The following is a 24632-nucleotide window of genomic DNA, read 5'->3' as shown; positions in this document are numbered from 1 at the left end:
CTGGGGATTTTTTAATAGAACACGTCCAGATGATTGGCACAGCTACCGCTTTGGTTTGGGTTGGCACTGATGTTGTGCGCAGTTATGGGAACAGTCCCCTCAGGCGAAATATCTCTCGCAGAGCTAATTTGGGTCTGCCAAGGTCTACTAATACATTTTTTATATAAAATATACACAACTGAGAGCACAATATGGTAAAGCCAAGTCTGTAGTGGAGATCCATGATTAGATGTCTATCACGCTAGCAAGGCTGCTTTAGGGCACTCTCCATGAGAGCCTCTGGGCACATCACCCAATGATACTATATTTCTTATATGACACATTATTAAGGCATACAGGGAGAAAGAGGCATTTTTCTTCATGACTTCAGCGGATCCCCTGCCAGGGTTATGAAGACCGGCGTCTAAACCACCAGTCTTAATAAATGACCCCCCGTATACTTTATGTGTAGAATGCTGGAACTGAGAATAATTACCTTTAGATCTTTCTCCGCTGTGTCATTGTCACATGTAATCAGATACTCCAGGAACTCCAGATTAGGCAGATCTGCTGAATCTATATCAAATCCAATAACAGATTCGCCCGATCTACTTATCCCATCAAGAGCTTTCAACTGTGGCAAATTTCCAAGAATCAAATCTCTGTATCCTAAGTAGGAGATAACATGCTGTTTAAAGGAGGCAAGGACGTTACTTATAAAGGCTACCTATTTTCTACTGGCCCTGATTTACAGTCTGTACTAAAGTCCAGAGCTCCGTTCACAATTCTTTAGCCTTCAGAGAGTAAATCTCCTGTCATGTATTGCTAGCTCCATGTTTGCATAGAGCTTGGTCAGAGATGTATAACTGATACATCAGGTAGAGTACAATAATTTGAAGTAGTAAAATCTAGAATCGTTAAAGGGAATCGGTCACCTGGTTTGACCATATTAAGCTGTCACCATTGCCATGTTTAATAAAATACTTTATCTCCTGCAGTGGTTTTCTTTCTTATATTCATGCTTTCATTTTGCTAAAAAAAAGCAATTTTTGTATTATGCAAATTAACCCTGAAGGTGCCCAGAAGGGCGTTATTCTTCACCCTCTGAGCCCAGTAATGCCCCCCTGCAGTGCCTATACCGCCTTTATTTTGAGCCCAAGCACGCCTCCTCGTTGTGCAGTATCGTCCCACACCCTAGTTTAACAGCGCGCCCCCTCCGCTACGTCAACTAATTCATTCAAGCCACGCACCTGAAATCTTCAATTCGTCCGTCTGAAATCTCGCGCAGGCGCAGTACCGCCTACTTCCTGTGTGATCCAATAGCTCCTGAGGGCAACAGCGATACGAATACGTCACTGGGCTCAGCGCATGCCCAGTGACACTTTTGAGGCTGTTGCCCTCAGGAGCAGTTGGATCGCACAGGCGCAGGCAGTAGGCGGTACTGCGCCTACGCGAGATTTCAGACAAACGAATTGAAGATTCCAGGTGGCTTGAATGAATTAGTTGACGTAGCGGAGAGGGCGGCGCTGTTAAACTAGGGTGTGGGACCATACTGCACAACGAGGAGGCGTGCTTGGGCTCAAAATAAAGACGGTTTAGGCACTGCAGGGGGGCGTTACTGGGCTCAGAGGGTGATGAATAATGCCCCTCTGGGCACCTTCAGGGTTCATTTGCATAATACAAAAATCTGGCCAAACCAGGTGACAGATTCCCTTCAAGTTCAGCTCAGCTGTAAGGTGTCTGTCTGGCTGTTTGCAGAGGAGTTCAGCTCTGGGATATAACACAAGCTGTAAAGGAAGCCATTCAACTTAGAAAGCTGTTGGACGAATGCTTGTTTTTATGCTTTAACCACCGTATGATGAAAATCTGTGCAAAAATGTTTTCGTTTACTGAAAGAAATTGTATTAGAAAAGTGAAAACCTTGACTGGACAACTCATACAAACACTTTTACCCTATACACAGACTAGGGCATAATTGTCTGACCACTGGGGTCCCTGTTGATCATAAGAACGGGGACCCTGTGTACAAGCACAAGATGAATGGAGCGGTGGAGTGGTTCTTGTGATAAGTGGGTGCCCCAGCGGTTAGACCCTCACCCTACTTTCACATTTGTGGCACAGCTCCCCTTCAGGCTGTTCTTGAAGAGAACAGCCTGCCGGAGTTCTCTGGATGTTACCTGAATACCCGTCGGCCCCGTTAACTATAATAGGGAACGTCTGAGATCTGGCCACTACCCGAGAAATAAGCTGGGATTTGGCTGGACAAAAAACGCTGCACGCAATGATTTCCGTCCGCCCGATTCCTGGCGTTCTATGCAGGAACAGCCTGTATTGAATTTAAGTGTTTGTAATGAAATAACCCCTTACACGATACGTGCAGATTCACATGACACGTTAATTAAAGAGCTTCTGTCACCAGAATCAACCCTATTAAACCAGACATACTGCCTGGTAGGGCTAATCATGCTGATTAAATCGATACCTTTCTTTTATTCATATGCAAATGAGCAGTTCAAGCACTAAGATACTGAATATTCTGAGCACTGCTATGTAACCCCCCCCCTCCCCTTGATTGACAGGGTTAGACAGCAAGCTGAGGGCACGGTTCTTCAAAGTAGCCACCTTTTGCTTTGATTACTTCTTTGCACACTCTTGGCATTCTCTTGATGAGCTTCAAGAGGCAGTCACCTGGAATGGTCTTCCAACAGTCTTGAAGGAGTTCCCAGAGATGCTTAGCACTTGTTGGCCTTTTTGCCTTCACTCTGCGGTCCAGCTCACCCCAAACCATCTCGATTGGGTTCAGGTCCGGTGACTGTGGAGGCCAGGTCATCTGGCGCAGCACCCCATCACTCTCCTTCATGGTCAAATAGCCCTTACACAGCCTGGAGGTGTGTTTGGGGTCATTGTCCTGTTGAAAAATAAATGATGGTCCAACTAAACGCAAACCAGATGGAATAGCATGCCGCTGCAAGATGCTGTGGTAGCCATGCTGGTTCAGTATGCCTTCAATTTTGAATAAATCCCCAACAGTGTCACCAGCAAAGCACCATCACACCTCCTCCTCCATGCTTCACGGTGGGAACCAGGCATGTAGAGTCCATCCGTTCACCTTTTCTGCGTCGCACAAAGACACGGTGGTTTGAACCAAAGATCTCAAATTTTGACTCATCAGACCAAAGCACAGATTTCCACTGGTCTAATGTCCATTCCTTGTGTTCTTTAGCCCAAACAAGTCTCTTCTGCTTGTTGCCTGTCCTTAGCAGTGGTTTCCTAGCAGATATTCTACCATGAAGGCCTGATTCACACAGTCTCCTCTTAACAGTTGTTCTAGAGATGTGTCTGCTGCTAGAACTCTGTGTGGCATTGACCTGGTCTCTAATCTGAGCTGCTGTTAACCTGCGATTTCTGAGGCTGGTGACTCGGATGAACTTATCCTCTGCAGCAGAGGTGACTCTTGGTCTTCCTTTACTGGGGCGGTCCGCATGTGAGCCAGTTTCTTTGTAGCGCTTGATGGTTTTTGTGACTGCACTTGGGGACACTTTAAAAGTTTTCCCAATTTTTCGGACTGACTGACCTTCATTTCTTAAAGTAATGATGGCTACTCGTTTTTCTTTACTTAGAATTTGTATTATGGAAAGAAAAAAGCAGCTAACAGTCTGTGTATCCACCCGACTTCTCCACAACACAACTGATGGTCCCAACCCCATTTATAAGGCAAGACATCCCACTTATTAAACCTGACAGGGCACACCTGTGAAGTGAAAACAATTTCAGGTGACTACCTTTTGAAGCTAATCAAGAGAATGCCAAGAGTGTGCAAAGCAGTAATCAAGGCAAAAGGTGGCTACTTTGAAGAACCTAGAATATGACATATTTTCAGTTGTTTCACACTTTTTTGTTATGTATATAATTCCACATGTGTTTATTCATAGTTTTGATGCCTTCAGTGTGAATCTACAATTTTCATAGTCATGAAAATAAAGAAAACTCTTTGAATGAGAAAAGGTGTGTCCAAACTTTTGGTCTGTACTGTGTATATATATATATATATATATATATATATATATATATTATACACACTCTGTACTAAACTCAGCACTGCCCCGCATTCTCCCAATCTTCTCCTTGCTCCCCCGACGTCATACAGTTGAAGCGTCGTAATCTCATGCATGACAGCTAACACATGCGCAGTTCGTTCCCTGAGGCTGATGCCAGCACAGGGAAGGAACACCATGCCAACACTGACATGTCGCGTACTCATGCATGTGCAAGATTACGGCGCTTCAACTCTGTGACGTTGGGGGGAGCAAGAGGTTGATTTTGGGGATGCGGGGTGGTACTGGGCACCTTCATAGTGGGCATGGCTGGGCTCTTGAAACTTTCATACAGACAAAGGAAATGTACTGTTTTAATCAGCATGATGAGCCCTAGCAGCCAGTATGTCTGGTTTAATAGGGTTGATTCTGGTGACAGAGCCGCTTTAAAGGGATTCTGTCACCTCTTTTTACCCTATAGAGATGCGGACATGCACGGCTAAATTGACGCTAGCATGTCTGCAATATACCGGTCCCATATCTCTGAGTGGTTTTATTGAATGTAAAAAATGATTTTATATATATGTAATCCAGCCTGGTAAGGAGCCCAAGGGGCTGCACTAACCGTTCTGGAGCCCAGCTAGCCATCGCCTGTATCCACAAATCTCCTCCTTGCTCACAAAGTCAGATCGCCGTAACCTCACGGTGCGTGAGCTCGCGCATGCACAGTTCCTTCCCTGAGGCTGATGCCAGCACAGGGAAGGAACGCTATGCCAGCACTGCGCATCGCGAGAATGCGGCGATCTGACTTCGCAAGTAGCAAGGGGGAGATTGCTGGTTACAGGTGGTGCCGAGCTCCTTCACAGGAGGGCATGGCTGGGCTCCAGAACGGTTAGTGCAGCCCCTTGGGCTCCTTACCAAGCTGATTTACATATATATAAAATCATGTTTTACACTCAATAAAACCACTCAGATATGGGACAGGTATATTGCGGACGTGCTAGCGGTGATCTAGCCATGCATGTCCGCATCTCTGTAGGGTAAAAAGAGGCGACAGAATCCCTTTAAGTCACTCAACAGGATTGCATTAAAGGGGTTGTCTGATAAGGACAACCCCTTTTAGAAAAGATCTTGTCCTGATTTCCGGGGATTCAGAATCCAGACAGACAATCAGCTAGAACTGGTCATTACTACCATAGCCGATCACAAAAACATAAATCTATACAAAATATACAAACCTTCTGTACAGCAGACGGGGTTGCCTTTGCCATCCTGCTCTAGTGTCAGGTGGACTAAACCGTGCAATCCCATCATGCCGTGTAACACTTGGGTTAGGCCGCTAATGCAGTTGCTATGTAGATACAGGTGGCTGAGCTTGTGATTCCGCCCATGAAGAGGAATTAATCCTGGAAAACAAGAGAATAACAACGAACGGCTACGATCAACTAATGTAATATGTCAGCCATAGCTGGCTCCGCTGTTTCTGGAACTCCCATAACGGGGAACGGAGGGTGGCTGCTCTTCCTTCACTCTGGGGACAGGAGTGGTTCCCAGAGGTGGGACCTGCATCTATCGGACATCTGTGCCATATCCTAGTGATATGCCATAAAGGCCGGGAAAACCCCTTTAAGTTCCCACAGGACGGGAGCAACCTACTCCGTGCACCCTTGTTCCTCCTGCTTCCTCTGCCAGGTTCCTGCGTTGTCATCTCGCCTGGCACTGTCAATCAAGGAGAGGGAGGGACTGGCAGAGGAGCAAGGGTGCACTGAGTGCCCACGATGCACCGAACTGCTCATCTGTGTATAGATCATTGATGCTATCACACATTAAGTCTGTTTTAACAGTGAATTTCCTGGTGACATAGTCCCGTTCCCCTTTAGTAATTTAGGGAGGTGACATAGGGCCAGATGTCAGTAACTGTCGGCCAACTGTGAACGCATCCATAGTAATATCTGTGTCTGACTCCCACTATGAAGCTCATTAACCAGCAGCTAATAAGTAACTAGTAACAGACTGCACAGAAAACACACCGAGCAGCACAAGCCAGGGGGTTACATTAGGGCCGGGTTTTCATGCCGGGCCTTTTCTGTAGCAGTAAAAAAAACGCATCAAAATGACATTTTGTGACATTTCTAAGGTTGCACCAACATCTCCAGAAAGGCCCTCTACCAAAGGAAAGGATTTCTTCTGTTTTTCACAAGAAATACTGTACATGACCCCACACAAAGTACACAGAGGAGTGAATTGAGCCTTAAAGCTCAAAAGGTTTTTACAGTTTAAAGCCGAATGCACGCGGCCGTGAGCGGTCCGTGGTAACACGGCCTGGATTCCTGCTGAGAGCAAGAGCGCACGGCGTCACTGGTTGCTATGACGCCGTGCGCTTCATGCCGCCGCTGCACTACAGTAATACACTCGTATAGAGTAACAATGAATGGGGACAAAACGGAAGCGTTTTTTTCCCCAGTATTGAGACCCTATGATGGATCTCAACACTGGAAAAATATTAACGCTAGTGTGAAAGTAGCCTAAAATAATTAAAACACTTTAAACTTACTTTCCTGCATTCCCTCCAATCCAGTGCTTACCCCCTGACCTCTTCCCTGGGTTGCACCCAGGGATGTACTGTTTTGGCGGCAGCTGGGGGACGTCCTGTATACCAGCGCAGGCGATCTTTGGCCTTAGCAGTGTAATGCCATGCACCTCTGAGGCCAGTGATTCACTGCAGTGGCATATGAGACGTGACTGCTGCAGCCACAACAATATTTCACTGGCTGCACCTCAGGAAAGAAGATGGCAGCACGGAGTAGGAGGGGTGAGGTTATTTTACAAGCCTCCTAGCACTTTGATAAAATAAAACAACCCAGAAACCCCACTTTAAATGGGTTTTCCCACCTCAGACGATGGGGGCATATCTCGAGGATACGCTCCCATAGTCCGATAGGTGCGGGTCCCACCTCTGGGACCCGCAACTACACCGAGAACAGAGCCTCTAAAATTGTGGAGGGCGCACTGCGCATGCTGGCTCGGCTATTTCTGTTGGCGCCATAAAAATGAATAGGAGCAGTGTCCGTGCATTATGGGAAAACCCAGGGTCCTCCGGCCACCACCTTCACCGCTCCATTCTCGTTGTAAGCGCGGGTCCCACCTCAGACAATATGCCCCCATTGTTTCAGATGGGAATACCCCTTTAAGGCTGGGTTTATACCCTGTGGCTGCCACATGTGGCTGAAATCCCCCTAACTGCTATGGGGAATGGCGTCACATGCAGAACTTAAGCCAATTGTTTTCATGCTTATGGCTTCTGTAGATATGCCGGTTGATCTGGACCCGCGATAATATACTCAGTATGGCTACGATTTGCACTATACCTATGGTAGCAGTAACCTATGCGGCTAAGGTTCTGCACTGCATGGGCCAGAGAATCATTTGCATGCTGGGAGAATACACTTGCCTATGATGGGAGATTGCCCATGACAGATTCTCTGTAATGTAAATGCTAATGCAGTTATCAGTTGGGCTGTCTGTGCCAAGAGCTGGATCATGTCGGGAACTGACGCAAGAGAATGCGAATTTATGCCTCCGTTTTCCTACTCAGACGGCCTCGGATTTCATAGGCCAATAAACTGAAATGTTAATATCTCAAACAATTTGAAAAACAATCTGCAGATCTTCGCTGTGTACAAAGTGATATTATCATAAAGATGTTACTGCCACAACCCATTAGACAAACCGAGAGGATGAAGCCGTCGGCTGCGTTATCGTGTCTCGCTAGAAAAGTCTGGTCATTAATAAAACCTCTTCACCGGCAAATCAACGTCTAACCAGGGAAATGAGGAAACGGGGGTTATGTATCCACTTACCACTCAGGTCATCTATGCGATTATAGGATAGGTTCACTTTCTTCAGATTTATTAAGTTCTGCAGCCCTGAGGAAAATACAGTGTAAGACGCAGGTTTATAAGATCACAAGCAAATAACTAAACCATAAAATCACATAAGCAGCAGGACCAGGGTCCCCAGTTCTGGCAATTCGTGGGGGTCCCAGCATTCGGACCATTTATAACCTATCATTTTTCATAAGCCAGTATACTCCTTAAAGGGGATCTGTAAGCAGTTTTATACCCATGACACTGGCTGACCTGTTACATGTGCGCTTGGCAGCTGAAGTTATCTGTTGGTCCTATGTTCAGATGTGCCCTCTGACTTTGGCCCCATGCACACGGCCGTGTTTCACAGCCGTGTGCGGGCCGTGGAACTGCGGCCTGGATCCCTCCTGAGAGCAGGAGCGCACGGCGTCACTGGTTGCTATGACGCCGTGCGCTCCCTGCTGCCGGCACAGTACAGTAATACACTGGTATAGATCATACCAGCGTACTACTGTATTGCGGCGGCAGCAGGGAGCGCACGGCGTCATAGCAACCAGTGACGCCGTGCGCTCCTGCTCTCAGGAGGGATCCAGGCCGCAGTTCCACGGCCCGCACACGGCTGTGTGCATGGGGCCTTTGATTGACAGAACCAGTGTAAATGCCATCACACCTGGCCCTGTCAATCAAAGTGGAGAGGGTGCAGCAGCTGCAGAGAGCAGCGCCTCTAGGTGTAACGGCAACAACTAGACTTTTGTACTTACCGTAAAATCTGTTTTTCTTCTGTTCATTGGGGGGACACAGTCTTGACATTGGGTATAGCTATTGCCACTAGGAGGCGACACTAAGCAAAAAAAAAAAAAAGTGTTAGCTCCTCCTCTCAGCTATACCCCTCCTGCAGACACTGAGCTAATCAGTTTGTACAAAAGCAGTAGGAGCAGCCAGGAGAAGCCAACAGCAAACATTAAAAAGGAAGAAAACCGGAGATGGGTCATCCTGAAGAACCAGTCTAGGAGAACTAGTAATGTACAAACAGGGTGGGAGCTGTCCCCCTCAATGAACGGAAGAGAAACAGATTTTACGGCAAGTACAAAAATCTAGTTTTCTCATCCGTAAGTCACAGTTTTGACCTTGGGACGTTCCAGAGAAGTCCCCAGGGTGGGTCATAAACGAAGAAGCCATCCTGTCAATCCGAGGACCGCTTTCTGAAAAACTATACGCCCCAGAGAAGTGTCAGAAGATGTAAAGGTGTGCACTCTGTAAAACTTGGAAAAGTGTGCCCAGACGACCAGGCAGCCACCCTGCACCCCCGAAAGGCCGAAGCCCCATGATGTACTGCCCAACCATTGCCCGAGCAAAATGAGCAGTAACCCGGAAGGGTGGTGTCCACGCTTCCACCATGGCCAAATGAATCCAATGGGAAATGGAAACTTTGGAGACAGCCAGCCCTAGTCTTGGTCCCTCCGAAATGACGAATAATGAATCCGTCCGTCGGAAAGAGGACGTCTGAAACAGATAGATGCGAATCCCCCAAGGATCCCACGGAAGCCTGTAAAGGGCGCAGTGTGCGCCAGCCCCTGCAGAAAGGTCCGAACCACAGAAAGGGAAGCCAAATTCTGCTGAAAAAGAATGGTGTCTGGATATCAAGGGCCAAAGGACTGCAGATGTGATAAAACTTGCCCCCCATAGGGGAGAAAGTAGGGATGAAGGCAGAGGCCCCACACACCATACCGGACTGCCAGAAGAGAAGAACACTCCAGCGGGACCATGATGAACAAGTCCGGGCTAGAGAACCTGGACCAACACCACCTGTGCAGGCAACCCACAGCAGAAAGGGGGCACATGATGCCCCAATGGCTATGAACACTAGCCGAGCAGGCAGTAAGGGCTCGTTCACATGACCCTGTGAAGCCAGTGCATGGGGCAGGTGTATGGGGATATCCCTCCATTCTGCAAAAAGGTAGAGCATGTTCTATCTTTTTGCGGTGCGGAAGCACGGAACAGAACCCCAGAAAGCACTCTGTACTGCTTCCATAATGTTCCATTCTTCCGTTCCGCATCTCCGTGATGCGGAATGGCCACGGAATGGTGCCCGTGTATTACGGATCCGCAAATGTGGTCCGCAATACAGCAACGAGCTTCACGCGGTCGTGTAAATGAGCCCTAACAGTATGTGGAGAAAGTGCAACTACTCATCCTGCGAAAGGGGAAAAGTAGAGAAGGCTGATGCGGCTCAGTAGGGAACCAGCATCTAGGGGTGACAACAAGGACAGTACGACCGCTCTACCCGGGGAGGGGAGCCATGCAAACAATACACATATGCAAACCGAATAAGTGCATACCCAAAACCCCACGGAGGCAACGCTGATGCTGTCACCGTAGTAGAAGGTAGAGGCAATGCGCTACCTGTAAAGGCTCGAAGCCCACGCCCTAGAAATCGGCAGGTTATACCATGCACCGAAAGCCGTACTAATACCCACGTGAAGTGAGCAAACCCACCAGCTGAAACCTGCCATGGTATGGGCAGATGACAGCACTATAGGGAATACGAGTGCCAGCCAGCGCCTTAGGAACACCATACATATAAGGCCTGGAGGATCTATCGCACCTGGTGATGGCAGAACATGAGCACAGTGCCACCTACAACTAGCGAGAAGGTTCCACCCCTAGAAGGACGATGAAGAGAAATACTCCCCCTGGGAAGGAGTCATACAGTAGGGGGGCACGGAACAAGAGTAGCCATAAAATCTATGGCCAGCGCAAGGCTGCCTCATATGGGGGAGGCCATAGCCCAACTATGGTTTCCAGGACCAGAGGAGAGGCTCCCCCTGAGAATGAGGCCAAACAGCAGGAAACACCCAGAATATGGTGCTAGCGCCATCCTCCACTTGGGGAGCAAGGAAACTGACAAGCAGCGCATCTGTTCCACCTACTGACAGAGAATGGATGTCGATCGTGTTGAGTCCACAGCCTGTCAGCTACCGTCCCACCTAAGAAAGACGCAAAATGCGATAGAGCATCACTCCGTCGACTGAAGAGGGAAACCTGATACATTGTGTAAGCACTACTGCTACTACGGGTAGTGTAAGCACTACTGCTACTACGGGTAGTGTAAGCACTACTGCTACTACGGGTAGTGTAAGCACTACTGCTACTACGGGTAGTGTAAGCACTACTGCTACTACGGGTAGTGTAAGCACTACTGCTACTACGGGTAGTGTAAGCACTACTGCTACTACGGATAGTGTAAGCACTACTGCTACTACGGATAGTGTAAGCACTACTGCTACTACGGATAGTGTAAGCACTACTGCTACTACGGATAGTGTAAGCACTACTGCTACTACGGATAGTGTAAGCACTACTGCTACTACGGATAGTGTAAGCACTACTGCTACTACGGATAGTGTAAGCACTACTGCTACTACGGATAGTGTAAGCACTACTGCTACTACGGATAGTGTAAGCACTACTGCTACTACGGATAGTGTAAGCACTACTGCTACTACGGATAGTGTAAGCACTACTGCTACTACGGATAGTGTAAGCACTACTGCTACTACGGGTAGTGTAAGCACTACTGCTACTACGGGTAGTGTAAGCACTACTGCTACTACGGGTAGTGTAAGCACTACTGCTACTACGGGTAGTGTAAGCACTACTGCTACTACGGGTAGTGTAAGCACTACTGCTACTACGGGTAGTGTAAGCACTACTGCTACTACGGGTAGTGTAAGCACTACTGCTACTACGGGTAGTGTAAGCACTACTGCTACTACGGGTAGTGTAAGCACTACTGCTACTACGGGTAGTGTAAGCACTACTGCTACTACGGGTAGTGTAAGCACTACTGCTACTACGGGTAGTGTAAGCACTACTGCTACTACGGGTAGTGTAAGCACTACTGCTACTACGGGTAGTGTAAGCACTACTGCTACTACGGGTAGTGTAAGCACTACTGCTACTACGGGTAGTGTAAGCACTACTGCTACTACGGGTAGTGTAAGCACTACTGCTACTACGGGTAGTGTAAGCACTACTGCTACTACGGGTAGTGTAAGCACTACTGCTACTACGGGTAGTGTAAGCACTACTGCTACTACGGGTAGTGTAAGCACTACTGCTACTACGGGTAGTGTAAGCACTACTGGTACTACGGGTAGTGTAAGCACTACTGGTAGTGTAAGCACTACTGGTACTACGGGTAGTGTAAGCTACTGGTTGTGCAACTACTCCACCAATAGAAGGAGGGTAATGCTGCCGTAATCTACAGTATGCAACTATGGTGCAACTAATCCAGCTATAGAAGGGGGAAACCGAAAGGACAGATGACAACCAGTATTAGTGCAATTACTCCGCCTGTGGAGGGGGTAATGCAACAGGACGTATGGTATCCAGCAGAAGTGCAGTTACCCGCCCAATGAAGGAGGGTAATGCAATAGCCTGTATAGGAAGCAGTGGTAGAGCAACCACTCTATACAAAGAGGATAATACCACAAAATGTACAGTATACAGAGTAAGTGCAAATACTCCTATTACGGAAGGAGAGGAATGCTAGAGGAAGCATAGGATCCAGTGATAGTGCAACTACTCCGCCATGGAAGGAGGGTAGTGCTACAGGATTTCTGGTATCCCGTGATGGTGTAAATAGTCCGCCTATGGAAGGAGAACAATGCTACCTGATGTACAGGAGCCCATGGAAGGTGCCAATACTCTGCCTAAGAAATGTGCAAACACTCCGTCCCTTAAAAAAAGAGGGTAATGCTACCGGCCGAATGGCACCCGCTGGAATTGCAATGACTCCGCCCATAGGAGGAGGGCAAAGCTACCAGCTGTACCGTGTCCAGAGTTAGTGGCACTACTCCGCCTATAGAAAGAGAATAATGGAACGGACTACGGTACCCCATGGAAGTGCTATTAGCCTGTCTATGGATGGGCAATGGTACCGGCTATACAGTACCCAATGGAAGTGCAAGTACTCCACCTAAGAAGGAAGTGTAACACTACTGACTGTACGGCATCCAATGCAAATGCTAATTACTCCGCCTATGAAAGGAGTGTAATGCAACAGGCAGTGCAGCATCCACTGTAAGTGCAATTACTCCACCTATGGAAGGAGGGTGATGCTACAGAATGTATAGTATTTATTGTAAGTGCAAATACTCTGTCTTTTGTGGAAGGAGGGTGATGCTACAGAATGTATAGTATTTATTGGAAGTGCAATTACTCTGCCTTTTGTGGAAGGAGGGTATGCTACGGGCTGTACGGTATCCAGTGCAAGTGCAATTCTCCGTCTATGTAAGGGGGGGTTAAGCAGGAGGCAGGGGCGGAGCTTATTGGCAGCTGGTGGGGCTAGAGCAATCACTACACCAGGTTGGACTCTCATCATCCACACATCCTGCTTAGCTTCCATATGCACATGCAGGTTAATCACCAGATTCCTAGGGCATCTCTCTTAGGAAACAACCTAATAACACCGAGCAATTAGAGAAAGGCTGGGAATAAGCAGAAGTCTCCCCCTTCCTCGGGGAAGGGACACCTGACGAAACTGAGGCCTCAGGTGGAGGTAAGTAGGCCTCCATGGGGGATATTCACATGAAAAAAAACCTGAGGAGGGGATGGAGGAATGGGGGCCTTGGGGACTGAGAGAATACTCACCGTCTGGCGTTTTCTGCCCCCCTGGCTCCAGCCCGATCACCACCTTCGGTGTGCGGCCCCCTGGTGAGGGATGCTACACCGGAAACAGAGGGGACTGAGGGGGACAGCCGTGGTGATGCAAATGCTGGCGGGAGACAGAGGTTTTTACAGGAACCTCTGGTCCTCCTTTTCTTCTGGAGCACGGGAAGGAGCGGGGGGTTTGGGTGACCCCCTGGACTCCTGTCTCTTGGGTGGGAACGCAGGCAGCTTGGAGACTGCCATCAGCCCAGCTAAAGGAAAGAAAAAGAGAACGATCTGCAGACTTGCAGAGCAGGGAGGTCTGCCTCCTACAGACACTAAGCTAAAACTGATTGGCTCAGTGTCTGCAGGGGGGATATAGCTGAGAGGGGGAGCTAACACTTTATTTGCTTAGTGTCGCCTCCTAGTGGCAGCAGCTATACCCAAGGTCAAGACTGTGTCCCCCAATGATACAGATGAGAAACTCTTGTTGCTCCTAGAGGCTCAATTGGATATAGTTAAACATAATTTTTCTCAGCAATGCGGGCACATATGAACATGGGACCAACACAGACGCCTTCAGCTGCCAAGTGCACATGAAACAGGTCAGCCGGTGTCATGGGTACAAATCTGCTGACAGATGCCCTTTAACATTAGAGCAGTTAATAAAGAGCTCCTGGTTCCTCCTGCGTTGTGGCTTCAGTTTATAAAAAACATGTCAGGACCTCAGTGGAACCAAACGGATCTCACTGGAAGTGAATGGGGTTTGTTGGGCGATGTCTGCTGGTGACAGATCCGGCGCTATGACCAACCAAGAGCCAGAGATGAACAGGGCTTAGCAGCATTTCAGCCAAGATGGGCTCTGGATTTATGGCAGTGGAGAGACAATTTCAGAAGCTCACAGTAAGGGTCCATTCACACGTCCGCAACGTGTTTTGCGTTCTGCATTTTGCAGACCACACATTGCCGGCACTAATAGAATATGCCTATTCTTGTCCGCAATTGCGGACAAGAATAGGACATGTTTTATTTTTTTCAGGAACGGAAGTGCAGACCCGGAAGTGCGGATTCGCAACTCCGTGTCCGGGCAGCACATCGTGCTGCCCCATAGAAATGAATGAGTCCGCAATTCCGTTCCGCAAAATGCGGAACGAAATTGCGGACGTGTGAATGGACCCTAAGGGCTCGTTCACACAAACGTTTTTTTTTGCGTTCCGTAAACGGTACCATTCATTTAAATGGTTCCGCAAAAAAACAGAATGTACTCAGTTTGCATTCCGTTTCCGTATTTCCGTTCTGTTGAAAGATAGAACATGTCCTATTATTGCCTGCAAATCACGTTCCGTGGCTCTATTCAAGTCAATGGGTCAGCAAAAAAAAACAGAACACATACGGAATGTACTCCGTATGTCTTCCGTATCTGTTCCGTTTTTGCGGAACCATCTATTGAAAATTGTATGCCCAGCCCCATTTTTTCTATGTAATTACTGTATACCATATATGCCATACGGAAAAACGGAACGGAACCGGAAACACCACTGAAAAAAAAAATAAATGGAAAAAAAACGGGTCTGGTGAAAACGTCCCACAAGATACTGAAAAAGACATACGGTCATGTGATTGAGCCCTAACAGTTACTAAAACCATAAAAATGCTAAAAACCTCTAAATAATTGATCACCTGGCGGCCTACTGGACTCCATGGGGCAGATTTACTAATAAAATCCTGCCAGTTCTATGGCATGCTTTGCATCACATTTACCAACCGTTTTACACGATCTTCTAAGCTTTCTCCGCCCTGGCCAACAAGTGGGCGACTTTGCTAGAAATGGGCGGGGCTTTGCTAGAAAGGGGGCGTACCCAAAATACGGCCTGTGGGCCAAAATTTTGGATGCATTTTTGGAGTGAAACTATGCCAACTTATAGGTAGCGTAAACTTAGACTAGACACTTTTTATGGCGCACAAACACATTTTTTGGGACACGGACAAAATTTCTGGCGCATGAATGGAATTCTAACATCAATCTGGCGCAGGAGTTACAATTCTCCAAATCTACAAAGATCCATGCGCCAGAATAGTACATTTGTCTATGGCCCCATTCACAGGACTGTACATTTGGGCCGCAAAAAATGTGGATTGGAAGCGGAGCCACTCATTTCAATGGGGCTGGTGTGCTGTCCGCATCCGTATGTCCATTCCGCAGTCCTGAAAACAGATAGAACATGTCCATGTTGCAGAGAGGAATAGGCATTGTTACAATGGGTCTGCAAAAACAAGCAAAAGAAAAAACGGATGCAACACAGACGCCTTCCGTATTTTTTGGCAGACAGCAAAATACATACGATCCTGTGAATACCCCTAATATTAGGGGCTTATGCACACAAACGTATTTTGTTTCTGTGTCTATTCCGTTTTTTTGCAGCCCGTATGCGGAATCATTCACTTCAATAGGGCCGCAAAAAACGGAAATGACTCCATGTGCATTCTGTTTCCGTATGACCACGTGTCCGTTCCGCCAAAAACTAGAACATATCCTATTACTGTCTGCATTATGGACAAGGATAGTATTGTTCAATTAGGGGGCCAGCTGTTCTGTTCTGCAAAATACAGAATGCATATGGATGTGGCCCGCAAAATACATACGGTTGCGTGCATGAGCCCTGAGACTGATTCGTATTCTTAGACAGTGCAATGTATGACGCCATTAGTAAATCTGCCCCCATATGTCAGACATTTGAGCAGTAAATGATTAATGGGCTTGGACTCCCAGCGATCCAGGGGTCCGACGTCCCCAATGATCAGCAGTGCATCCCATTCATTTCTAGGGGGCTGATATAGACAGATCTGTGAATAGAGTGATGCTCAGACAAGCTCATTACCGCTCCATTCAGAGAGGGGACTGGGTGATCAAGACCCTCCATTTTCAGGATCACTAGGGGTCCGACTGCTGGGACAACAGTTGTCACCTAGGCTGTCAATCAAGGAATAACCCCGTTAAGTTATCAGAGCAGAATTCCACGCAGAAGATCTGCAACAGAGTGCAATACAATGCTAGTGAATGGGACATACGACAACCTGCGGCGCGCTCTATATGTGCTGGGTGCCATACACGTGCAGCACGTAACGCTTCCGCCACGTGTACAGATGTTGTGTATGGGCCTAATGTGTATATTCTGTAAAATGGCTATAGAGAAGCTGGCTTCTAGAATAGAAGGCGCGTGACATAATATCAAAAGAGCATGTCTAGGGCGGATTACATGGTTGCCCCACCAACATTATAGCTTTTATGGAAGTTCTCTCTAAAAGGAGTAAAAAAAAGTGGCTAAAGATAATAATTTTTATATCACCAGATTCTTAACATATAATTCAACGTCAGTGAAACAGGCCACAATTTCTGAGGTAAGTGACACTAAAAGTATTACTTTCCAGAAATGGCGGAATCTATTGTACTGCTCTACATCCCTACGCTGTTTCTCGGTCAGTAAGACAGGCCATGGCGCGCCCCCCCACAGAAGCCTTCTTTTCATGAAAGTAACTTACTGTATTTGTTGCTTTATGAGGCTACATGCACACGCCCGTATGTGTTTTGTGGTCCGCTAATTGTGGATCCGCTAAAAAGAAACGGGTGACGTTCCGTATGGCATCCGTTATTTTTTTGCGGATCCATTGTAATAATACCTATCCTTGTCCGCAAACTAGAAAATAATAGGACATGCAGAATTTTTTTTTTGCGGGGCAACGGAACGAACATACTGATGCGGACAGCACACGGTGTGCTGTCCGCGTTTTTTGCGGACCCATTGAAATGAATGTGTCCGCATCCTATCCGCAAAAAAACAAAAAAACAAAACACAGAACAGCCACGAAAACAAACAACGTTCGTGTGCATGTAGCCCAAGTCACTCTTTTTTTTTCCCCCTCCAAAAGTAGGGGGAAAATGGCAGTGCGTCTTATAAAGCGACTACTAATGAGCGCTTCCACTATGGTCACAGTGCAGAGCGGCGCAAAAAAGACTACGGAGCAGCGAGTGCGCCTTTCGGAGAAGGAGAGGTAAGTGGTTTTATGTATTTTAACCCCTTAGTGACCACCAATACACTTTTTTACGGAGGTCACTAAGGGGCCTTAGCCTGGAGTGCTGATCTAGGCTGTTTAATCCCTTACATGCTGTGGGCAATGGCGCCCGCCGCATGTAAGCGGTGACAGAGGGAGCGGACTCTCTCTGTCTCCCATCGGCACCCCACGATCCCGGGGTGCCAATGTGTGTAAAGGCTGGCTGGGGTCTGGTGTAAGCCCCCAAGCTAGCCTGTATATTATATCCTATGGTGGCAGAATTGCTAATTTATTCTTAGTCGCCACCGAAAAAAATATATAACAAGTGATCAAAAAGCATCATTTACCCCAAAATGACAGCAATGAAAACTACAAGTCATCCTACAAAAATCAAGCCCTCAACAACTCCATAGAAAGAAAAATAAAAAAGTTATGGGTCTTGGGAAGCAGCGATACAAAAAGATTTTCCTCCTTAAAAAAAAAAAAAAGAGGTTTTATTGCACAAAAGTAGTAAAACGCTTTCCGTTTGTGAGATCTGTCATGGGCTCTCACAAGCGGTCCAAAATGGAAAGGTTTTGCCCTAATGCATTCTTAATGGAAAGGGATCCGCTCAGAATGCATCAGTTTGACCCCGTTCTGTCTCCATTCTGCTCTGGAGGCGGACACCAAAACGCTGCCTGCATCGTGCTGTCCGTCTGACGAAACTGAGCCAAACGGATCCGTCCTGACACACAATGTAAGTCACTGGGGACGGATCCGTTTCCACTGACACAATAGAAAATGGATCCGTCTCCCGTTGACTTTTAATGGAGTTCATGACGGATCCATCTTGGCTATGTTACAGATAATACAGCCGGATCCGTTCATGACGGCTGCATGCAGTTGTATTATTGTAACAAATCAATTTTTGCAGATCTATGACGGATCCGCCCAAAAAGCGAGTGTGAAAGTAGCCTTAGTACAAAGTCTGCTGACGTAAGAAGCGCCAAATTCGTTAAGAAGCGCGCGCCTCTCAATAACGTTGCCACATCTTGACAGGTCTGTGTGCCAGAAACTGGTATCTACACGTGAGAAGCTGGCGTAGATTCTGGCTGGAATGTGCACCAGTTTACTGGCATGACTGATGATTTGTCAGACTGCATAGGTTTCTCACCCTCTCGCCCACGTTTTTTTTTTTTAAAGTAGTGAGCCCTGCGTAAACCAGCAAAAAAGTCACACATTTTTGTGTAAAAGTGGGCTCGCGCAATACCATTCCCGTAATGTGCTCACTGTGAGTGTCCCATAGAGCTGCTTGGGGCACTTACCTTCTATCGCTGTGAGCCGGTTACATGACAGATTCAGACTCTGCAGACTGATGAGAGCGTCCAGGCCTTCAATTCTGGAAAGAAGATTGGATGACAAGTCGAGATGCTGCAGACGATGGAGGGAGGAGAGGCCTTCAATCCTGGAGATCTGATTGCAGTGCAGGTTCAGGGACAGGAGGCGAGCATGCAAGCTAATGTCCAGCAGACTGAAAGGATAAAGAAGTAATAGCAGTAAACACATGGGAAGGGGGGGGGGGGGGGACAGGTATTATAGGCCACTTTTTGGCTTCTTGCCACTCCCAACACTCGCCCTATATATAAATAGGGGTCTGCACCTATGTGATCAGGGGGGCACCTCCAGTAAAATCAGGACACTGTGGCTATTAATTCTTAACTGGAGCTCTTACCTAGTGATCCGCTTATCCATCAAGCTCAGGTCCTTGCTGTCATGGTCCTCGTCTGCCATCTTTATTCACAGCAGCGGCCAGATCCTAAACACAAAGGATTTCATGAATCAACATTTTGAAATATAGGACTGTGTGCCACGTGGCAGTATCGGGCACGCACCTCTATGGGCAAATGCTGGGTGATTCACTTTACAGCAGTTGAACTACAACCTCTTAATGTACTTCGCACTCCGTTATAGGATTTAGAGGGATCGTCCACCATAGCAACTTATCACCATCAGTCCCATAGACAGTGAATGGAGCAGAGATGTGAATGTGTGACCACTGATCCACTGAAGGGGGACCCGGGCCCTCTGTTCTCGTTGGGGGGTCCAGGGATCAGGCACATTAGCTAGATTGCTATAACAGAACATGGGATAAGTTGCTATGACGGTCTCCTTGGCTGCCAATCCTCTACAGACGACGCACTACTAGGCCGCCGACTACATAAAATGTCATCTACATCCGGCTGGAGGTGATGAGCCAGGAAATCCCCGAAGTCCCTGCAGCATTAGTGCATTCAGAAAAAGGATTTCGCCCCCATGTGTAATGACATGTCCTCCGAGGTGACGTCACCACACCAGACTGACAAACTGGCAGTATGGACCACACGTCATCATGACCGGGGTGCACCGGCAGGGGCTCATTCACACAAGCGTTGTAAAACGTGGCCGTCTTGAATTGGTATCATCTAGGGCTGCAATGATTGATCATGTGACCACGGAGCGGGAGTGAAGTGAAGCCTATCGCTCCCCGGTCTCCTGTCAGCACCGCGCTGCACTGGGCCTGGCGTGCACATATCGTCAGCGTGCGCTGCCTGACACTGTGTGACGTCAGGTCCCAGTGCATGTTGAGAAGACGACGACGATGCGGTCCTTCTCCTGCCGACTCCATATCGGCCAGCCGCGCACCCTGCCAGGAAAGGTAAGTATTACGGGGGGCACGGAGGGGCGGATGGCACTGGGGGACATGATGGCACAAATAAAGTAATAAAGTCCTCTGCGCCCCCTCCACAGTAATAAAGTCCTCTGCGCCCCCTTCACAGTAATAAAGTCCTCTGCGCCCCCTCCACAGTAATAAAGTCCTCTGCGCCCCCTCCACAGTAATAAAGTCCTCTGCGCCCCCTTCACAGTAATAAAGTCCTCTGCGCCCCCTCCACAGTAATAAAGTCCTCTGCGCCCCCTCCACAGTAATAAAGTCCTCTGCGCCCCCTCCACAGTAATAAAGTCCCCTGCGCCCCCTCCACAGTAATAACGTCCTCTGCGCCCCCTCCACAGTAATAACGTCCTCTGCGCCCCCTCCACAGTAATAACGTCCTCTGCGCCCTCTCCACAGTAATAATGTCCTCTGCGCCCCCTCCACAGTAATAAAGTCCCCTGCGCCCCCTCCACAGTAATAAAGTCCTCTGCGCCCCCTCCACAGTAATAAAGTCCTCTGCGCCCCCTCCACAGTAATAAAGTCCTCTGCGCCCCCTCCACAGTAATAAAGTCCTCTGCGCCCCCTCCACAGTAATAAAGTCCTCTGCGCCCCCTCCACAGTAATAAAGTCCTCTGCGCCCCCTCCACAGTAATAACGTCCTCTGCGCCCTCTCCACAGTAATAATGTCCTCTGCGCCCCCTCCACAGTAATAAAGTCCCCTGCGCCCCCTCCACAGTAATAAAGTCCTCTGCGCCCCCTCCACAGTAATAAAGTCCTCTGCGCCCCCTCCACAGTAATAAAGTCCTCTGCGCCCCCTCCACAGTAATAAAGTCCCCTGCGCCCCCTCCACAGTAATAACGTCCTCTGCGCCCCCTCCACAGTAATAAAGTCCTCTGCGCCCCCTCCACAGTAATAAAGTCCCCTGCGCCCCCTCCACAGTAATAAAGTCCTCTGCGCCCCCTCCACAGTAATAAAGTCCTCTGCGCCCCCTCCACAGTAATAAAGTCCTCTGCGCCCCCTCCACAGTAATAAAGTCCCCTGCGCCCCCTCCACAGTAATAACGTCCTCTGCGCCCCCTCCACAGTAATAACGTCCTCTGCGCCCCCTCCACAGTAATAACGTCCTCTGCGCCCTCTCCACAGTAATAATGTCCTCTGCGCCCCCTCCACAGTAATAAAGTCCCCTGCGCCCCCTCCACAGTAATAAAGTCCTCTGCGCCCCCTCCACAGTAATAAAGTCCTCTGCGCCCCCTCCACAGTAATAAAGTCCTCTGCGCCCCCTCCACAGTAATAAAGTCCTCTGCGCCCCCTCCACAGTAATAAAGTCCTCTGCGCCCCCTCCACAGTAATAAAGTCCTCTGCGCCCCCTCCACAGTAATAAAGTCCTCTGCGCCCCCTCCACAGTAATAAAGTCCCCTGCGCCCCCTCCACAGTAATAAAGTCCCCTGCGCCCCCTCCACAGTAATAAAGTCCTCTGCGCCCCCTCCACAGTAATAAAGTCCTCTGCGCCCCCTCCACAGTAATAAAGTCCTCTGGTTTCCGGCTTCTTCAGTTTCCCTCGCCGTAAACTCGTTGTTTGCAGTTTCCCATTGAAATAAATAGGAGGCTGTTTTAATGCTGATTCTGAGGCACAAAGGCTCCAAAATCAATGCCAAAAAAACTCAGTGTGAACTGGCCCGAACAGCAACGTTGCTCCTAGTCACTCATTTGCATATATTAAAAAAGAATTCTCAGCAATGCAGGAACATGTGAACATGGACCAACACGGATGCCTTCAGCTGCCAAGGGCACATGTAACAGCCAGTGTCATGGGTACAAACCTGCTGACAACTGGGCTGGGACCTCAGGGTTGTCGGCTCCACGGCGGAGAGCCCCTTTAACCTGTGGTGGGGGATCTACAACACCTCAAGTTATGTTGCCATTTCCACAGTGTTAGAGAACGCATGAGGGGAAATCAGCGCTCTGGACAAGTATGAAGGAAAAAAAAAAAGCTTTAAAAACACTTGAAAGATTTGACTTTTTTATAAAAAAATTTTTTTAAAAATGCCAAAAACTGATATATCTGCTCCAGTTCCAGTCATACTGAGGTACTACAAGTCCCAGAGAAACCTGTCAGACTACACACCTTGGAGAATACCGCTGCGTCTTATCCCCACACACAAAGCACATAGTGTGAATTGTGGCTGTCAGGTAACGCACATAACACTCACCCCGGCTGACACACGGCTCACTCCTCCCGCTGTATGAAGGCGGCACATACACAGGCCGGAAGCTGTTAGCGTCATGGCAACCGTACGCTTCCACCACAGAACCCCGCCCACTCAGCGGTACAGCCAATCACTGAAGAGCCGGAAGGACGTACTTGTTTGTTTATAAAATGGGATTTGCATAAACAGGCGGCGGTCTGTGTCCGCGGTGTGTGAGGGGGCGGAGCTGACAGCGGCAACGTTTGCATGTCGGCATCTCCCGGCTTATAAACAGAGCGCAGAGCGGGAACTGCAGGCGTCGCAACAACAGCTGAGCCACATGTACGTCCATCCCCCCCATCCACACACTCAGCAGAATGCCCCTCCGCAGTAGTACTGGTCAGTGCTCACCCTCTGCCTCCCACCATAGAAAAGAAGGACACTATGTGCAGTGGGCGTTTTTTTTTCTGAATCCCACCTAGTCCTCTAATTGCCCCCCAGAGAGCCATTATTCCCCCTTTATGCCACCACACAGTAGTTATGCCCAGATACCTGCCCAGTTTTGCCCCTCACTGTAATATACCCACTTATGTGCCCCCTGCCCAGCTGTGCCCCTCACTGTAATATGCCCAGTTGTGCCCTTCACTGTAATATGCCCAGCTGTGCCCCCTCACTGTAATATGCCCAGTAAAGTGCCCCCTTCACTGTAATATGCCCAGTAAAGTGCCCCCTTCACAGGTAGTAAAAAAAAACCCTAAAACTTCACATACTCACCTTGTTCCCCAGCAGCAGCAGGACACACAGAGCTGCTGACCGGGGAGGAATGATGGTGCATGGAGCTGATGGACGGCTCTCTGCTTCTTCATTACAGGCAGTTGTCTCTGTGTCCTATAGAAGCAGGGACAGCTGCCAGAAAGCGGGACACACCTCCCCCGTACCGGGACCACGGGACTAGGGTTGTTGCGGGTATCGAAATTTCGATACCCAATCGATACTTTTGTCCCGGTATCGATACGATACCGGGATTTCCGTTTTTTCGATACTGGGCTGCGCTTCTGCGCAGCCTAGTATCTCTGAACATGAGCGCGCTGCTATCGGCGCGCTCATGTTCTCTCTCAGCAGCACGGGGAGAAGGAAGCTGTCCTCCCTCCCCCCTGTGCTGCTGCCACCAATGAGAAGAGAGGGGCGGAGGAGGGGCGGCACCACGGAGGAGGGGCGGCAATGAGAAGAGAGGGGCGGCAATGAGAAGAGAGGGGCGGCAATGAGAAGAGAGGGGCGGCACCACGGAGGAAAGGCGGCAATGAGAAGAGAGGGGCGGAGGAGGGGTGGCAATGAGAAGGGAGGGGCGGGCGCACTGCGCCACCAATGATAGGTTTATTTCCACACAGAGCGGCGCCCAGCGATGTCTCAGCACTCACCATTAGTCCTGGGCGCCGCTCCGTTCGCCTGCAGTGCTCCATTACTGTCTCCTCTCCTGCTCCACATGCTGCTGATTACTATCGGAGCGATGGGAGGAGACATCAGCTTCACTAGTGGGCGTTCCTTTTCCCTGCGCTGCGATTGGACAGCGCTACAGCCAGGGAGAAGGAACGCCCACTAGTGAAGCTGATGTCTCCTCCCATCGCTCCGATAGTAATCAGCAGCATGTGGAGCAGGAGAGGAGACAGTAATGGAGCACTGCAGGCGAACGGAGCGGCGCCCAGGACTAATGGTGAGTGCTGAGACATCGCTGGGCGCCGCTCTGTGTGGCCTGATAGTGAAAGTCTGGAGTCCCATATAGTAGTCAGTCTTTAACACATACAGGAGGCGGGTGCTGGCAGCAGAATCGCATTGCCGGCACCCTGCCCCTGACAGGGAGCTGCGATCAGCGGCAGTTAACTGCCGCTGATCTGCCAGTACCCGCCTCCTGTATAAAGGGGTAATTATCATTGGTGGTGCAGTGTGCCCCCCAACCCATTAAAATCATTGGTGGCACAGTGCGCCGGCCCATCTCAACCCCCCAGTATTAAAATCAGGGACCTCTCCCCTCCCCTCATTGGTGGTGCAGTGGCAGCTTCTGATCGGAGCCCCAGCAGTGTAATGCTGGGGCTCCGATCGGTTACCATGGCAGCCAGGACGCTACAGAAGCCCTGGTTGCCATGGTAACATCCCTGATGCTGTGTGCACAAAGCACAGAGCAGCAGGGACAGTGTGAAGTC

The 24632-nt window shown here is 48.9% G+C and overlaps 1 protein-coding gene across 3 annotated transcripts in view; it reads right to left on the bottom strand.

Annotated features, from left to right (window-relative positions):
• The window catches only part of LRRCC1 (leucine rich repeat and coiled-coil centrosomal protein 1), a 68691-nt gene extending 46160 nt beyond the window's left edge, over positions 1-22531 (bottom strand). The window contains exons 1-6 of one of the 3 annotated variants that reach the window (XM_044273444.1): positions 22459-22531; positions 19293-19376; positions 18886-19091; positions 7874-7939; positions 5252-5419; positions 476-648 (exon numbers count right to left, since the gene is read on the bottom strand). In XM_044273444.1, coding sequence (XP_044129379.1) covers positions 476-648; positions 5252-5419; positions 7874-7939; positions 18886-19091; positions 19293-19351 — 672 coding nt within the window. In that variant the 5' untranslated portion in view covers positions 19352-19376; positions 22459-22531. Of the gene's footprint in view, positions 1-475; positions 649-5251; positions 5420-7873; positions 7940-8640; positions 8721-18885; positions 19092-19292; positions 19377-22458 lie in introns of those variants that run through there. The other 2 variants (XM_044273445.1, XM_044273446.1) reach the window with 2 other exon arrangements.
• Positions 22532-24632: the final 2101 nt, after the last annotated feature.

Source organism: Bufo gargarizans, unplaced genomic scaffold, assembly GCF_014858855.1.
Source record: "Bufo gargarizans isolate SCDJY-AF-19 unplaced genomic scaffold, ASM1485885v1 fragScaff_scaffold_685_pilon:::fragment_4:::debris, whole genome shotgun sequence".
Taxonomy (NCBI): domain Eukaryota; kingdom Metazoa; phylum Chordata; class Amphibia; order Anura; family Bufonidae; genus Bufo; species Bufo gargarizans.
The sequence above is the reverse complement of the archived record's forward strand: the minus strand, read 5'-3'. Positions and strand labels throughout refer to the sequence as shown.